Below are 13188 nucleotides of genomic sequence, written 5' to 3'. Positions count from 1 at the left end.
AGCGCATGAAGGTACAATATAACAGTAAATTTACTTCCCAGCCGCGTGGTAATCCCGCGAGAGGTCTATTTCTCCCTTCAGATGGGTATTCGTGATCCTTACCTGTCTCTGCCTGGGGGCAGAACGCTTTCCCTTTTTCTTAAGGTTAGAAGGCGCCTTGGGGGCAGGCGCTTCTGATGCGGTAGCCTGAAGACCCTCTGCGAGAGGATCCGTAGCACAGATGGATAGACATATATGAGGAACGTACCTGATGTCAATGCCTTTAACAAATCGACATCGTTGGGCACCTTGAGTTGATGCCACAGGTCCAGGAACTCTACCAGGTAGTGTTATAAGCCACGAGTGACGAGAGCGTGTTGCGGTTTAATCCACCTTTTTCTACCTGCTTTCCACCACTCTCCTCGTCGGGTTTGATCTCATTCCAGAACACCATCCGAAGTTGGCCGTCCTTGACAGTGCGAGTGACAAGAACCTCGCCTTCCTTCTCGAGTTCCTCTATCGCTTGGGGGGCTTCTTTCCAGGGTTCCTTTAGAGCGCGAACTGCGATACCGCCACCTTTGCGCGTCTGACGTTGAATTTCAGTCAACAAGGTGGCCTTGTCGCGAAAGTTGAAATCGTGCTTTGGAAAAGTTGACGAGAAGTTGTGACGCAAAGCAGGTAATGACGCATACTCGGTATGAATAAAGACCGGTCTTTGGGTCATGCTGGACACGGTCATGCGACTTGAACTTTTCGAGAAGAACCATGTCTGTTTCGAGAGGAGTGTTCGTCACAATGGAAATGTCTTGTAAACGCATCGGATTTGATGTAGACTGTATGTTAACTGCATTGCAACGTATGATCGTGAACAGAGGACTCGAGACGTTACTTTAAGATAGTCCAGGGCGTAAACGAGCTGCGTATTGACATTGTTACCCGTTCCAGTGTCGGCTGGCTGGGAGTATACAACATCTAAACTCGAGTCAGTCAGTATTCCAGCACGACAACACGACCGTCCGACTTTTCTTGGGGGGCTTCGCAGCGGACATAGTGGTATAGCAAGAGGCCCTGTGGCTGACTAAGCGAATCTCGCTGTGGTCTTCGGTTAGCTGTGGCGAGACTAGGCTCGACACTCATACGATGGCCTATTTTTCGAGGCCCCAGTCAAGTTCAGCTGTGAGGATCGCACAGCCAACTGACAGCGACGACAAGACAAAGTCACCACAAAAGAAGGGTGCGTAGCAGTCCGGGAGACGCGCAGGTGTCCGTCTATTTCTCATTTGCACAGATTCCCCCCAGCGACAATGTAGGAATATACTGATTTACGGGTCCGTATTTCCTTGACCGATTATATCTAGCGCTCATAATCTCCTGCCAGTTCATGCCGATTTCAAAATAAGGGCTGTATCTATTATCATCCACCGGTATGAAATCATCGATAGCTTCATCGGACATCGCCCTAATGTAGACCAGCCCAGTAGCACCTCAACTGATGTGTAGGTTGTATTTCCCCGATCTCTCCATTTTATCTGACGCACTCTGAAGAGCACCCGAGGCACCGGCCCCACCCTCGCTGTCGGCTCAGGCTGTCAATGCTCCTGTATTTGTGCCTAGAACATCTCTCGATGTTGTTCCGACTGCTCCTTCCGCAGCAATCACTACCGTTCACTCCTTCGTAAATACCATCCCTGCAAGTCCTTGTTGAGTTAACTGACTAAACCAAGTGATTCGCTCACCCCTTATTACACTTCCCAGGAGGTCGATTACGAAGACCCTTCTCTGAGCACATATTTTGGGACAGCTCAATCAACCTTTCTAAGACAGCCAGTGAGTTTATTTGGCCTCTTCAGATGACATGTCCAAAGTTCTTGTCCTCGAGCTCGACTATCATCTCTACAGCCATCCAATCCCTGATAGGTTTGCACCTGCGCACTTCATCTCCGACAATCTTCGGGAAGAACTGCAAAAGCGTTCCGAAGCAGTTCACACCATTCCCTCCATCCCATATCATGTTCCTGAGGAGCTCCAAGGGTACCACTCCCTGATCCCTCTTGAACCAATAACACCCGAACGACGAAAGCTTGTTAGTTGGTATTCGACTGTGTACCGAGCGACGAGCATCAACGACGGCGCCGCTTACGTCCTACGTCGCATCGAAAGTGTGCCGCTTGTACTCTCGTCTCGACGAAAGATCTGCTGACGTATGTAGACTTCAGGCTGACACATCATGCTGCGTTCGGCATGATCGAATCGTGGTCGCGTATACGACATCCGAACATTGTCCGTATTCGGGAGGCCTTCACAACGCGTGCATTCAACGATAGCTGTCGGTTTCATCGTCTAGTTTGGGAATTTCGTCGGTTCATGTTCCATTGTAGCTCTCGTCGTGTGTTATGACTATCATCCAAACTCGCAAAGTCTTATGGAGTTGTACTTTCGATCCTTGTCACCAAGTGCTTTACATGGCCAACTGTCCGCCGCGTCCATGAACCGCATACCGGAGGCTACCCTCTGGACCTACATTATCCAGATTGCAAATGCTATCCGGGTAGCGCACGAAGCGGGTTTGGCAATTCGTATGATCGACCCGGCGAAGATATTACTGACCGGAAAGAACAGGTGCGTGTTGTATGTTTGAACGGGTGAGAATAACTACCTGACTGCCAACCAACTATTCAGGCTACGCATCAACGCCTGCGGCATCGTCGACGTGTTGCTGTATGATACGCGGCAGGACACTGGGCTTGCACAACAGGAGGATCTTGTCATGTTCGGTCGGCTAGTGATCGCATTGTGTTGCAGCAGTATTACAGCTTTGAACACATTGCCAAAGGCGCTGGAGGTCATGGGCAGAATGTACTCGGCTGAGATCAAAACCCTAGCGTTGTATTTGATTTCGAAACCAGGTCCTCACAAGGTTAGATTTACTGCTATCGGGGAATTTGCTGCTCGTGAATTTGTACTGCAGACCATTGCGCAGATCATGGAGTTGATCGGTACCAATCGTTTGGTGCGCGAGATGGATGAGATGCAAACGTAAGTCCAAGTTAGAATACCGTGCACGGTCTGTATTCATGTTTCCCCAGTGCCAACGACCGACTTGAAGCGGAGCTCATGAGCGAACTCGAGAATGGCCGACTTGTTCGGTTGCTATGCAAGTTCGGGTTCATCAATGAAAGGCCAGAGTATGTGTGCCGAGCAGCCGTTCTCGCAAGTAGGACTGATCTTGGGCTAGGTTCGCTCGAGAGCCTCGCTGGTCAGAGACGGGTGACCGGTACATAATAAAACTCTTCCGTGACTACGTCTTCCACAAAGTGGACGAGAACGGAAGCCCAGTAGTCGACTTATCTCACGTACTAACCTGTTTAAACAAGGTAGGTGTTAAGTGTATTGCGAATTCTCGGGCTACAGCGTGGATTCCAGCTGGATTGTGGGTCCGACGAGCGCGTAATGCTCGTTTCTCGGGATGAGCAGAGTTGTCTTGTGGTTTCTTTCAAGGAGGTGAAAGCGTGTATCGAGTCGGCATTCAGGTTTGTCTCCTCTGTATCGGTGCAAAGGTGATTCCTCATGACTTTGTTCGTCGACAGCGATCTGTCTCGGGCGTCTCGGTAGTGATCCTAAGTACATACGTTGGTATAATTTCGAAAAACACGCGTAAAATATAGAAAATCGTGCTTGATAGCTCGGGGCAGTGGTAGTTGGCTGTCATGTGATTTACGGCAGAGAGCGCTTGTTACTGTCGTTCCTCTCCGAGCTCGTTCGCTTCGACCACAGACAGCAAAAAAAATGAGCGGCCAATACGACGTCCTCATCGTCGGCGCGGGCATTGCAGGCTCCGCACTCGCCCACGCTCTGTCCACGATCACTTCGAAGCTGCGAGCCTCGCCCCTCCGCATCGCATTGCTCGAGCGTTCGCTTGCCGAGCCAGACCGCATCGTGGGCGAACTCCTTCAGCCTGGGGGTGTAGCAGCGCTCCAGAAGCTCGGACTTGAATCGTGTCTTGAAGGCATAGATGCCATACCCGAGCATGGTTACTGCGTCGTTCAGTCTGGTCAGATTGTACACATACCTTACCCAGACGGCAGGCGGGGTTGCAGTTTCCACCATGGCCGGTTTGTCATGGCGCTTCGACAGCGTGCCAAGCGGGCGCCGGGAGTGGACGTCGTCGAGGCAACTGTGAACGAGCTCATCGAGTGCCAGCACACCAAGCGGGTCCTTGGCGTCCGTGCAACCCGGCCGAATTCCGTTGAGAAGGAGTCCTATTTCGCGGACCTTGTCATTATTGCAGACGGATGCTTCTCTAATTTCAGGAATGCTGTCATGGGAAAGGCTCTCAGGGAGTCTACGACAAGAAGTCATTTTTGCGGAGTCATTCTCAAGGATACCCAGTTGCCAATGCCCCAACACGGCACCGTTGCCCTCGCGAGAGGTCACGGACCGGTGCTAATGTACCAGATTTCGGAGCACGATACCCGTATGCTCGTAGCCGTCAAGCATCCCGTTCCACACGATCTCAAGGTATACATCGCGCTTTCTCATATAATTGACGTCGTGTTGACATTCAGATACAAGGGACATATTCTCAAAGATGTCGTCCCGCACCTCCCGGCGTCACTCCATGTAGCCGTCCATGAGGCGCTAGACAAGGATCGCATCAGACGCATGCCCAATTCTTTTCTTCCTGCCGTGGAACAAGGTGGTAAGTACACCAGAGAAGGTGCAATCCTCATCGGCGACTCGTGGAATATGCGTCACCCTCTCACTGGCGGCGGCATGACTGTTGCATTGCATGATGTCGTCATCTTATCGAAGCTACTCGCCAAGGCCGACTTTCGAAACTGGGACCAGATGTCGAATTTACTGAGTAGTTGGTACTGGTCACGCAAACCGCTTTCCTCCACGGTCAACATACTCAGCTTCGCATTGTACGACTTATTCGGTGCCGATGGTTATTCCCTTCCGTTAAGAGAGTTATTTTGAGTTACTAATGCAGGCATAATTGCAGATGAAAACCTTGCTGTCTTACAGAGGGGTTGCTTCAAGTATTTTGAGCGCGGTGGTGAATGTGTCCGTGGTCCCGTCTCCCTCCTTGCAGGGTATGTCTCTACGTACTGCGGTTGTTTTCCCCCCCAACTGACTCCGATCCAGAATCGCCCCTTCGCCTACTCTCCTTGCCTACCACTTCTTCGCTGTTGCATTCTATTCCATCTGGGTCATGTTTGTCCACCCGCGACCGGCGGTTAATGAGTCGAATTCTGATAAGCCGCTCATGTTGTCCCCGCACATATGGGAGTACCCTGGCTTAGTAGTCAAGAGTGTAACAGTCGTGAGTGGAATAGTTCTGTTTGCAAGTCTGCGCTAATAGACCTTTTGCGGGACGCGGCACATTCATCATATTAGTTGTGGACCGCGTGCGTTGTGTTTGGACCGCTCCTCTGGTCAGAGATACGATGGTGGTGAAACGATTGGGTGGACCCACATTGACTTTGCTCACGCGACGTTTGTATAGCGATGTAGCGTATGTATCGTATGGGGATCCAATGCTATTACTTAGACTTAGAACATGCTGGGTAATCGATACTGCTGGTGTGAACTTGGTCCAGATATTCTTTGACCGGCTGTGTTCTGTCCCGACCGCCTCTTTCACCCATGGCGATATCATCCACCCAACGACTGCCTGTCCTCCCGCTCCCCTTCCCGGTAGTTCTCTTGCCAACGGCCAGGCTGACAATTCCTATTAGCCGTGAGCTAGCAGAAAGGTTACAGGCCGTCCTACATGACTCCGACTCCAATCAGCCAAGAGTCGTAGCTACCGTTCCAGTTCCTCCTCCTCCTGACCCCTCGAATGTCTCCAGTTACCCTCCACCTCTTAATGGTACCGGTCCAGTTCATGGCACTGCCGCACGTATCGTGCATTTAGTTCCCGTGCGCACGCTCTCTGCTTCTGTTTCTCCTCACCAGCCATACGTCCTTTCACTCCATGGCTTGACCCGCATTCGTCTCGCACAACCCCTCGATCTAGACTCCCAAGTGGCTGACTTTCTTTCTGAACGTACTGTCCATCATCCACCAGCCGACCAAACACCATCTCGTGGGGCAGTAGAAACCTTTAAAGACGCCGCGTTGAGGCTGCTCGACCGTCTAGCGAAAGATTCCGTGCAATCTCAGCGTAAAGATGATTGGCTCAGGGTCTCCGTAATGGTAGAGGATGTTCCAGACCATCGTTCGGCATGGATGGCAGACGTGCTAGTTGCTGCTATTAACTGTGCCTACGCCGATAAACTTGGTACGTGATAATGATTTTGCGAACATCATAGTCAACTCATGGACCACTAAGCTTTTCTAGCGGCTACTACTGTCGAGGATCGTCTCCGCCACGCCACCGAACTGTTTGTTAAACAAACTTCCATATCCGAAGTGTCGCAGAAGATTGCGAATGCGGTCGACGAGTCGCTATCTCGTCAGCAGAAGGAATATTTCTTACGACAACAACTGGCAGCCATTCAACGGGAGCTTCAAATTCTACATACCACCAATAATGCAGGCTCTGGCGTCCCATCTGGAAGTCCTAGTCTCAAGACTGGAGGTCCCGGTAATGAAGTGGATGACGACGACCAAGCAGACGCAGATGACCTTACTGATTTGAAAAAGAAGATCGAAGCCCTTGAAGCGGGTAGTGAGGAACGCAAGCTTGGTGTTCGAGAGTGGAGGAGACTAAAGCGTATTCCGCAAGGCAGTGTCGAGAGTGGTGTGATTAGAACATACGTGAGTTGTTATCGATGATTCACGGGGGCCGACGCTGAACCATCGGTGCAGCTTGAGTGGTTGGCAAGCCTACCTTGGCCCTCCGCGGCGTTGTCATCGTCTGTGGATCAAGAGATAATCAAAGAGTCTGGGTTCCTTGCCAAGGCTCGGTGGGTTCTGCTTGTTCTTCGCCATGGTGCCTCTGTTAACTTTTATCTTGATGGAATTAGTGCCCAACTTGATGCTGACCACTTCGGTCTTGATCAGATCAAGCGCCGACTCATTGAATATCTTGCAGTGCTTAGACTGCGTGCAGTAACGGAGGCTGCGTCGCAAGCATCAGTGTCCCAACAACCGATGTTGCAACTGGCCGCAGCGTCTGCCCAGTCCGCTGATCGAAACTGTGCAAGGAAAGGCGTCAAGGGGCCCATTTTACTGTAGGTTGGATGTTGTGTACGTTCTGCGGATAGTAACAACTTGTTTCTTGACAGGTTCGTGGGTCCACCGGGAACTGGCAAGACCTCTCTTGGTCAGTCAATCGCTAAGGCGTTAGGCAGACCTTTCCAGCGCATATCTTTGGGTGGAGTAAGAGACGAGGCGGAAATAAGGTAATTTATCACTCACCCGTGAGAGCGTCGTGATGTAACCCCCTTTCGCAGGGGTCATCGAAGAACATATGTCGCTTCTGGGCCGGGAATGATTGTCCAAGCACTGAGGAAAGCGGGTCGTATCGACCCGGTGATTCTCCTGCAAGTTCATTGTTTGCTTGCACTTTCTATCCCTCAAGAGCTAACTTGGGTGATCATACAGAGATGAGATTGATAAAGTTGGTCAAAGTAATTTTCACGGTGATCCAGCTGCTGCCTTGTTGGAAGTGTTGGACCCAGAACAAAACCACGCATTCAATGTGAGGACGTTTCTGGCTGTCTTATATATATATATATATTTATATTTATATCGTATTTTGCAGGACCACTACATCAATGTCCCAGTTGACCTCAGTCGGGTTCTCTTTATCTGCACGTGCAATGCACTCGATTCAATCTCTGCTCCACTCCTCGACCGGTGCGAGGTAGTCGAGTTATCAGGTGAGAAGAAGAGCAGCGTTTTTACACACTTACCATTCCTTTGCAGGCTATACATATGACGAGAAGATCAATATTGCCCGACGGTATCTCTTGCCAAAGCAACTCAGGGCTAACGGTTTGTCGGAATCATTACTAGCCTTAACGGATAGTGCTCTTCTTCGCATTGTCACGCTCTATACCCGCGAAGCAGGGGTACGAGGTCTCGAACGAGCTCTCAGCTCCGTTGCACGTTTCAAGGCTGTGGAATGGGTGAACCATCTCGATAGCATTGCTGGGACAGAACGAAGCGATACCGTGCCCAAGGGGTGGCAAAGTGTGGTCAAAGAAGAGGACATTCAGAGAATCCTTGGCGTCCCTCGCTGGGACGGTGAAGAACGTGAACGAGAAGAGAAAATCGGTGTTGTATATGGGCTTGTCGTGACTGGTATGGGAGAAGGGGGGTTAATGCCTGTGGAGAGCACAGCAGTGCCTGGTTCTGGTCACTTGAAGTTGACCGGCAGTCTTGGAGACGTCATCAAGGAGAGCGGAGAGATAGCACTGAGCTGGGTCAAGGCACATGCATTTGACCTTGGCATTACAGCTGGGAAGGGTATTGATCCCTTGAAAGTGCCCGATCCTATTGATATTCACCTTCACCTTCCTGCTGGTGCACAGAAAAAGGATGGTCCAAGTGCAGGAGTGGCAATGGTGAGACGTCTTATGCCGGCTATTCCTTGTAATTTATTCCAGGGGCTTTGTAGACATGTGCTTTGGTGTCGTTGCTGACAGGTGTTATGGCACCGAAGGATATGGCAATGACCGGTGAGGTAAGGTCTCTGTCGATTGTGGTACGGCTCTATTTGACTGATCCAGATAACGCTTCGTGGTCGAGTTACACCGGTTGGTGGTATAAGGATGAAAGTGCTTGGTGCACATCGTGCCAAAGTTCAGAAGATTATTCTACCATGGGCGAACAAAAGAGAAGTTGAACATGAGGTTGCACTTGAAGTTCGGCAGCAGATGCAGTTTCATTTTGTGCAAACCATTGATGAGGCACTCGAAGCTGCATTTGGTAAGGGCGTGTTAGGATGGAAGAGGGAGGTAATGGTGATGGAGAGCCGGCTTTGATGCACAGTCAATCCTGTTGGTGATCTGGTTCATATCTCACTGCTTATTGTACTCTACTTGTATGTAATGGCTGCTGTCCTTGATACATATATCAGTTGGGAATCACCTTGCTTGAAGGGCAGGATTTCTGGCAGGTGGGAACAGAGTGCTGGGGATTGCTACTTGTATGCCACTTGTCAAAACCAGTTCTCCTCAGTCTACTAGGGGGCCAGAGGGTCAAGGGATGGAACCCAAAGGCTGAGGGTGGTGATAGCTGGAGGCCAAAGGTAGGGATTACTGGAGGCCAGGTGGTTGTCACATCCATGACTCTTGGACTCAAGTCTGGCCCAGTCAAGTCTGGACCTAGCTGTCCAGTCAAGCAACTCTGGCCCTAAGTAACCCAATGCCAGCCTACATAACTCAAGCCTGGTGTTTTACCCCTATCTCTGGTCTGCTCTGGCCTCTCAGCCTTGCACTGCTCCACCCTGGTCCTCCCAGGTCCATGTCCAGGTCACCTGGACATAACTCTGGTCTGTTTTCCAATGTTTGTGCTATATTTAGTTTAGTCCTTTTGCCTGATCTCTGCTTACCATATGAAACCTGTGTCTGACTCCAGTTAAGCCAGTCACCCAGGCTTTGACTATTAGGTGTGGCTGTCCACCCCTTGCTAACCATCTTGCTAATAGCTTATTAACAAGTCTGGCTCTATTACCCTTATCTTACCCATGTCTGGCAATTTTGTTTACATTTATTTGGGTCTACTGTGTAGTGGTTGGCATTTTTAAAGTACACATGGGCTTTTTGGGGTTGGTTTCAAGCCCATGCACCTGGTTAGGCCATATGAGATGGTCAGTGGAGGTTGAGCCCATGTATGGCTTGTGCACATGTGTTACATGAGAGCCATGAACCTATTGTCACCTTGTAGTATGGGAGAGCCCAACTGATGAGTGTCACCATGTAGTACAGCTGAGCCTGAGAGGAAATGTTGTCATGAGGAATGGTGCAGCTGTGGTTTGAATTGTCATTGTCAGTTACAAGCAGGCTGGGGAGTAAGTGTCATCATGGACTATGGGAGAGCCCAATAAATGCATGTCACCATAGCATACAGCTGAGCCCAAGAGTAGGAGTCATTATGGAGGTTGGCTGGGCAGAGGTTAGAATTGTCATCATGGGGTACAAGCCAGCTGTGGGATTCACATAGTGTAGTCACATTTAGTCACAACACATGGGCAGCCTGTGTGCCAAAACACCAATGCTCATATAGACCCTGAGACAGGCCTGCCTAAATAGATTAGCCAGTACACATGGACAGGCCCAAGGGACTAAAGTGAGAGCAACACATCACAACATATGGATGGGCCCATCAGTAATCTCATGTAATATGGATGGGCCCATCAGTAATCTCATGTATAGCATCACAACATATGGATGGGCCCTTCAGTAGTATTATTTATATCATCACAACATATGGGCAGGCCTGGCCCCAGTAGGATGTACCCTGTTGAAACATAAAGACAGGCCTGTCACTAATATCATTTAATAGAGTCACAACATATGGGCAGGCCTGGCCCCAGTAAGATGTACCCTGTCGAAACATAAAGACAGGCCCATCACTAATATCATTTAATAGAGTTGCAACATATGGACAGGCCCTTCAGTAATATTATTTATATTGTCACAACATAGAGACAGGCCTGTCAGTAATCTCATGCATAGCATCACAACATATGGGTGGGCCTGGCCCCAGCAAGATGTACCCTGTTGAAACATAAAGCCAGGCCTGTCACTAATATCATTTAATAGAGTCACAACATATGGACAGGCCCTTCAGTGATATTATTGATATTGTCACAACATAAAGATGGGCCTGTCAGTAATCTCATGTATAGCATCACAACATATGGACAGTCCCTTCAGCAGATTTATTTATATTGTCACAACATATGGGCAGGCCCAGCCCCAGTAAGATGTACCCTGTTGAAACATAAAGATGGGCCCATCAGTAATGCTGTTTAATAGCATCACAACATAAGGATGGGCCCTTCAGTAGTATTGTTTCTATTGTCGCAACATATGGATGGGCCCATCAGTAATATCATCTAATAGCATCACAACATAAGGACAGGCCCTTCAGTAGTATCATGTATATCATCACAGCAAATGGACAGGCCCATCTAGCAAGATGCACCCCTGTTGCAACATAAGGATGAGTTTGTGTATGGTATTCTTAGGCAGCAGAAAGGGAGATCCAAGCTATCTACATAAGGATGGTCCATGTAAGGCATTCTCAGGCAGCAGAAAGGGAGATCAAAGGGATCTACATAAGGATGGGCCCATCCATGGTATTCTCAGGCAGCAGATAAGGGAAAACAAAAACCAGTGTTACAACATAAGATGGGCTGATCTGTCCATCACAGGATTACAAACCCTTGGCACTGCATAAGACAGGCCAATCCATCATATCATAGATAGCTCACCACAAATGGATGGGCCTATCCATAATTGGGTTATCCCCCTGTCACAATATAAGACAGGCCCAGGAAGACAAGAAATGAAGAAAGTGGAACCTCTCGCACTATAGAGTATCTGAATTTCCTACTATAAATTGTGTTTCATGTTGGATGATTTGCCTATTTAGTTGGAATCTCAGGCGCTGGTCTATGTAGCTGCAAGCCAGGCTCTGCCATTGGAGCAGACAGGAAACATGCAAAACAAACAGCAATGCTATTCCAGAACAATGCATTGTATTTTTATCTGAGCTTCTGCTTCATATATGCATTCAGGATTATTGACTTGTAGTACCAGTATTGCTGTCATGCTGTGGGAATCATTCATAGGCAGGATAAAAAATGTGACATCCACATATCTCATTGTCTGTCTTTAACCTTTGACTCTTCCACTCTCCAATCACCATCACCACTCTCACCATCAAACTACTCCATTGTCTCATCATCAGAAACATGTTGTTGTCATTGTCTTGCAAGCTCTTCAAGGAATTGCCTGAGCTTGATGCTGTGGCCAACTGCATCCTTCAAATTTACTTCAAGGATATCACAGAAAGCAGCAAGCTGGGAAAGGTGGACAAGATTGTGAAGTGGAGAGGTGCCATCAAGGTGATAAACAATGAACTAGTGTGTCATAGCATCATCACATTTTTTTCACTAACTGATGCATTCAGGACACTGTACACGACCTCATTGCTAGGATGGATGAGATTCTGATGACCCTCATCAGCAGTTGACATGTTCTTAAAGTGGCATGAAGACCTCAGCTCAATTGAGCACCTGTGGCCTGAGTGGAAGACTGCCCTATCCCCTTCCAAAACCAACATCGCCAACCACAAGTGGCTTGACATCATCAAGCATCAATATGACTACCACTGGTTGGGCCTCCCTATTCCCTGTGTTGTGCCAACACCAACACCACCTGCTCAAGAGACCAAAATGCCTATGAGCAACAAAGGAAAATGGAAAGCAACTGAGGCAGAGGTGGAGCAAATGATAGCAGATAGCTTGCACAGGATGGAGGTGGATGATGAGGGTGAAGATGAGGTTCCAGAGAAGGAGGATGATGAGGAAGAACCAGCATGAGGCAGGCAGAAGTGCAAAGCTGCTGTGAAAACGACATCCCATTGATCCAGACATCAATCCCACTCTAGGAAGGCAACAGCAGAAACTGACAATGATGAAGATGTTCCTGCTCAAGGCCAATCAAAATGCAAGCCTCGTCCACTGTTGGATGGACTATATGGTCATGCTGCCATAGCTGCCAGAAGGACACCTTCCCCTGACCCCCATTCCTGCAACTTGTGCTGCAGATGCAAGGTCTGATGCTACAAGAACCCCAGGAAGTCCTGCTTCCCATGTGACAGTTGCAAAATTTGATGTAGCCATGCCAAAGGTGGGATTGCTGCTCCAACTCAATGGAATCCATCATGAGCTAGGGGAAAAAAGTGAGCTCAAAGTCTGTCCCCAACAATGGAGACCCAAGAATCCCAAAGTCCAAAGGAACATCCCCCAAAGCAACATGTGTCAATGGCTTCCAAAGCCATCAATGCTGGGGTTGGGCCCTCCAACCAGGGAGAGACAATCCCCAAGGGATCTTCACTCAGTATGTTCACAATTTCATGTATTTACACTGACTCAAATTTTATTTAGAGATTTGCATTCCTGCATTCAAACACAGGGATTCCTGCCCAATCCCAGCCACTGTATGAGTGGATTTGATCGTTGAGGCTGGCCCATCTGTTGTGCAGGAGGTAGAGGGATCTACAGCAGCAGGTACATTTAAT

The 13188-nt window shown here is 49.0% G+C and overlaps 5 protein-coding genes across 5 annotated transcripts; 4 read left to right on the top strand and 1 right to left on the bottom strand.

Annotated features, from left to right (window-relative positions):
- Positions 1–30: 30 nt before the first annotated feature.
- Positions 31–1028, bottom strand: F5J12DRAFT_907312 (uncharacterized protein; the record flags this gene model as incomplete). Its single annotated transcript, XM_051748914.1, has 6 exons — positions 31–195; positions 231–316; positions 373–619; positions 672–812; positions 869–951; positions 1001–1028. The coding sequence occupies 6 exons, from the start codon at positions 1026–1028 to the stop codon at positions 31–33; spliced, it is 750 nt and encodes a 249-aa protein (XP_051595867.1).
- Positions 1029–1050: 22 nt separating this feature from the next.
- F5J12DRAFT_426404 (uncharacterized protein) lies at positions 1051–2431 on the top strand. The gene is made up of 8 exons (XM_051739370.1): positions 1051–1213; positions 1268–1307; positions 1358–1403; positions 1453–1475; positions 1525–1654; positions 1735–1806; positions 1859–2305; positions 2358–2431. Exons 1-7 carry the CDS (start codon positions 1120–1122, stop codon positions 2177–2179), a joined length of 726 nt encoding a protein of 241 aa, XP_051595866.1. The 5' UTR covers positions 1051–1119; the 3' UTR covers positions 2180–2305; positions 2358–2431.
- On the top strand, positions 1859–3709 carry F5J12DRAFT_858389 (uncharacterized protein). The gene is made up of 9 exons (XM_051746759.1): positions 1859–2138; positions 2189–2305; positions 2358–2598; positions 2659–2896; positions 2948–3015; positions 3066–3164; positions 3215–3353; positions 3403–3509; positions 3567–3709. Exons 2-9 carry the CDS (start codon positions 2221–2223, stop codon positions 3589–3591), a joined length of 1002 nt encoding a protein of 333 aa, XP_051595865.1. The 5' UTR covers positions 1859–2138; positions 2189–2220; the 3' UTR covers positions 3592–3709.
- An 8-nt stretch (positions 3710–3717) lies between these two features.
- F5J12DRAFT_858382 (squalene epoxidase-domain-containing protein) lies at positions 3718–5589 on the top strand. The gene is made up of 5 exons (XM_051746758.1): positions 3718–4497; positions 4552–4927; positions 4985–5075; positions 5128–5305; positions 5380–5589. The coding sequence occupies exons 1-5, from the start codon at positions 3766–3768 to the stop codon at positions 5437–5439; spliced, it is 1437 nt and encodes a 478-aa protein (XP_051595864.1). The 5' UTR covers positions 3718–3765; the 3' UTR covers positions 5440–5589.
- F5J12DRAFT_858375 (ATP-dependent protease La) lies at positions 5590–9048 on the top strand. Its single transcript, XM_051746757.1, has 11 exons — positions 5590–6265; positions 6317–6744; positions 6796–6893; positions 6954–7160; positions 7215–7331; positions 7383–7472; positions 7534–7630; positions 7694–7811; positions 7858–8498; positions 8552–8617; positions 8664–9048. Exons 1-11 carry the CDS (start codon positions 5629–5631, stop codon positions 8916–8918), a joined length of 2754 nt encoding a protein of 917 aa, XP_051595863.1. The 5' UTR covers positions 5590–5628; the 3' UTR covers positions 8919–9048.
- Positions 9049–13188: the final 4140 nt, after the last annotated feature.

This window comes from Pisolithus orientalis, assembly GCF_024613125.1.
Source record: "Pisolithus orientalis strain OTSU chromosome Unknown F5J12scaffold_46, whole genome shotgun sequence".
NCBI lineage: Eukaryota > Fungi > Basidiomycota > Agaricomycetes > Boletales > Pisolithaceae > Pisolithus > Pisolithus orientalis.
Note: the sequence above shows the minus strand (reverse complement) of the source record. Positions and strands in the feature narration are given on the sequence as shown.

Coding starts and splice junctions, on each gene's coding strand:
- F5J12DRAFT_858382 (XM_051746758.1), top strand. CDS start 3,766: ATGAGCGGCCAATACGACGTCCTCATCGTCGGCGCGGGCATTGCAGGC. Junction 4,928..4,984: donor CGACTTATTCGGTGCCGATG/GTTATTCCCTTC, acceptor GCATAATTGCAG/ATGAAAACCTTGCTGTCTTA. Junction 5,076..5,127: donor CCCGTCTCCCTCCTTGCAGG/GTATGTCTCTAC, acceptor ACTCCGATCCAG/AATCGCCCCTTCGCCTACTC.
- F5J12DRAFT_426404 (XM_051739370.1), top strand. CDS start 1,120: ATGGCCTATTTTTCGAGGCCCCAGTCAAGTTCAGCTGTGAGGATCGCA. Junction 1,404..1,452: donor GTATCTATTATCATCCACCG/GTATGAAATCAT, acceptor AATGTAGACCAG/CCCAGTAGCACCTCAACTGA. Junction 1,655..1,734: donor TCACTACCGTTCACTCCTTC/GTAAATACCATC, acceptor TACACTTCCCAG/GAGGTCGATTACGAAGACCC.
- F5J12DRAFT_858375 (XM_051746757.1), top strand. CDS start 5,629: ATGGCGATATCATCCACCCAACGACTGCCTGTCCTCCCGCTCCCCTTC. Junction 6,894..6,953: donor GGGTTCCTTGCCAAGGCTCG/GTGGGTTCTGCT, acceptor TGATGGAATTAG/TGCCCAACTTGATGCTGACC. Junction 8,618..8,663: donor ATATGGCAATGACCGGTGAG/GTAAGGTCTCTG, acceptor TGACTGATCCAG/ATAACGCTTCGTGGTCGAGT.
- F5J12DRAFT_858389 (XM_051746759.1), top strand. CDS start 2,221: ATGATCGAATCGTGGTCGCGTATACGACATCCGAACATTGTCCGTATT. Junction 2,306..2,357: donor GCGTGCATTCAACGATAGCT/GTCGGTTTCATC, acceptor GTTCCATTGTAG/CTCTCGTCGTGTGTTATGAC. Junction 2,599..2,658: donor TTACTGACCGGAAAGAACAG/GTGCGTGTTGTA, acceptor CCAACTATTCAG/GCTACGCATCAACGCCTGCG.